Below are 2,501 nucleotides of genomic sequence, written 5' to 3' on the forward strand. Positions count from 1 at the left end.
CAAGGGGAGGAAAATGGAGAGGCGATCAACCCCATCTTGCTATGGACCTTCTCGCCGCGGCCGGCGCCGCTGGCACGGTGGTCTGATGGGGCCCAAGCACAGGCGTCGCTGCCAGCAGTCTCCGAGTCTTCCTCCCCCTCCAACAAGTCCTGCAAAACAGCCACAAGCTTCCTGAATCTGCGTCTAGCCTGAGCTGAGAGAGGCGTCGCACCCTTATGTCCGGGAGGGCCGGGGCTGGCCGTGGAGGAGGGAGTGGTCGGGCTTGGGACTGGCAACACTGAGCCCGCAGGGAGGGAGGGGGCGGCTGCATCAGCTCTAAGGCCTTGCTGGCCTGGACGTGCATGGGAAGAGGCTTGCGGTGCAAGAGGCTTTTGTAACGCTGTAGGTTATTGGATCGAGAAAGGGCATCATAAGTCGTCAACAAAGACGCGGAGAAGAAGGCGACCGGTCGGACTCCTTCATAGCTTCTGGGTTCATGAGTACGCACACACTGCTACATACAATGATCAATTGCATATTTTGTCTCCTGGAAACGTGTTGAACGAGCACAGCGCGATGCCTGAGGGGAAGCAGGGGGTGCATACCTTCATCGTGGTGAGGAAGGAGGTCTGAAAGCGCTGCAAGCAAGGACAGGAGCTGCACTGTCTCCCCGTGCCCCTGACTTCCCTCTTCCATATTGCTTTCCTTACGTACTGTGCGTGGTTGTAGGATGGTTATGGGGAGGCAACCCATCGATATCAACTTAGAGTGACGTTGGATACTTTCGGTCCAAGGCAATAGAAAGAGACATCCTCTCTTAAACGTGTCACAACTTTGAGGATGAAAGCGGCCGTTTCGGTAAGCGTAGCGTCCGTAATGTTGGCATGCGCACACAACGGTGAAGCGTGGTAAATGACGAGCTAAAGCATACTATAGGGCGAGCGGAAAGAACGCGGCCGCCTCTTGTAGCACTTGGGCTTCTCTGGCGTCGCCCCGCTCGCCCTTGCGGCCCCGGGTAATCCTACGTTTCCAATGATGCGCATTTTTCCTCGCATAATCTCACAATGTCGACGTACGTTCCTGTACATAACGCACTCACAGACTTAAAGGGCCAAAAAAGAAGGTCGACGACACAAAAGCTGCCTGTCCGACCTCCCATCCTCTCTACACCACGAGCGGCATCTCAGAGCCTCAATGCCTGAAATTGTTTAATTTCTGATCAAATCGTCTGAGAAGTTTGGATGGAGCGGAAAGCCTGGGCATTCATATGCCTGATTTGGTGCATCCTTATCGCTTCCACGACCTCTTTTGACTTTTTCCAGGTAGGATGAATGCCGGCCTCTCACCGTGTCCTTCATGGCCCCCGTCCTCCCCTCGTTATGTCATGGTATTTCTCCACGACATCATGCCGATAATTATTTATTGCTTTCCTTGGGTCCTTAATCTCTCCTCTTGACATTCTTCTACCTATGCTTTTCCTTCTTCCACTTTCTCGCCCTTTTCTAGTCTCGTACTACTAGCGGCGGCAGCTTCTTTGGCGGCAGCGGAGGCTTCCCAGGGGGTCCTGGAGGGTTTTATCGCCCGGACAGCGGCGGAGATGGAGAGAACGGCGGAGATAGCGACCAAGGGGGCTACTACGCGACGCTGGGCATCCCAAAAACGAGCACCCTGAGCGAGGTCAAGCGCGCCTACCGGCGTCTCGTCGTGCGCCTGCACCCCGACAAAGGCGGGGACGAGAAGGCGTTCAAGGCCTTGCAGGAGGCCTACGAGGTCCTCTCAGACCCCGCAAAGAGGAGGCTCTACGATGCCTACGGCAAAGCAGGCGTGGAGATGGGGAGCGGGGCCCAGGGAGGGAGGCCAGAGGACGTGTTCTCCTCCTTCTTCGGATCGGGCCGGGCGCGCGGCTTTGGCGGAACGGGCGGCCCCCGCCGGTCTCCCAACCTGTACCTGCAGGTGGAGCTGACCCTGGAAGAGCTCTTCAAAGGCGCGACGCGAAAGGTGCGCCTGAACCGACAGAAGGTAGTGGACCGGCGGCTGGTGGTGGAGCCCAAGGTCTTGGAGGCCGCCTTCGAGCGGGGCATGCAGGACGGGGCGCGTCTGGTGCTGGCGGGGGAGGCGGAGGGGCTGGGGAATGCGGCCCCGGGAGACATCATCATCCAGGTCAGGCGGGTCTGGCGCCAGGGACGAGGCTCGTGCGCCTCCAGGACTCCCACGGGCGCCTCACCCCCCCCCTCTCTCCCTCCCCCTCCCACCATCAGGTTCGCGAGCTCAAGCATCCCACCTTCGTCCGCCGGAACGCCGACCTGCTCTGCGAGATGAAAGTGACTCTTACGGAGGCCTTGACGGGCTTTGAGCGACCCTTACGCCACCTGGACGGTCGGCAGCTGTGGGTGAAGGGGAAGGCGGGGCAGGTGACGAGGCCGGGCTCGGTGTGGCTCTTGGAGGGGGAGGGCATGCCCGTGCGGGGGGAGCCCTCCTTGCGCGGCCGCCTCTTTATCAAGTTCGCGGTCGTCTTCCCCCCG

General features: G+C 59.5%; 2 protein-coding genes across 2 annotated transcripts; one reads left to right on the plus strand and one right to left on the minus strand.

Annotated features, from left to right (window-relative positions):
- Positions 1 to 47: 47 nt before the first annotated feature.
- Positions 48 to 649, minus strand: NGA_0174200 (uncharacterized protein; the record flags this gene model as incomplete). Its single annotated transcript, XM_005854070.1, has 3 exons — positions 585 to 649; positions 212 to 379; positions 48 to 149 (listed from the first exon to the last, which is right to left on the minus strand). Coding segments are annotated over exons 1-3 (276 nt in total), but the record flags the coding sequence as incomplete, so codon positions are not given.
- Positions 650 to 1,076: 427 nt separating this feature from the next.
- NGA_0174000 (molecular chaperone) lies at positions 1,077 to 2,501 on the plus strand (the record flags this gene model as incomplete). The annotated part of the gene is made up of 3 exons (XM_005854068.1): positions 1,077 to 1,301; positions 1,486 to 2,139; positions 2,238 to 2,501. Coding segments are annotated over exons 1-3 (999 nt in total), but the record flags the coding sequence as incomplete, so codon positions are not given.

Source organism: Nannochloropsis gaditana (genome assembly GCF_000240725.1).
Source record: "Nannochloropsis gaditana CCMP526 unplaced genomic scaffold scaffold634, whole genome shotgun sequence".
NCBI classification, from domain to species: Eukaryota; class Eustigmatophyceae; order Eustigmatales; family Monodopsidaceae; genus Microchloropsis; species Microchloropsis gaditana.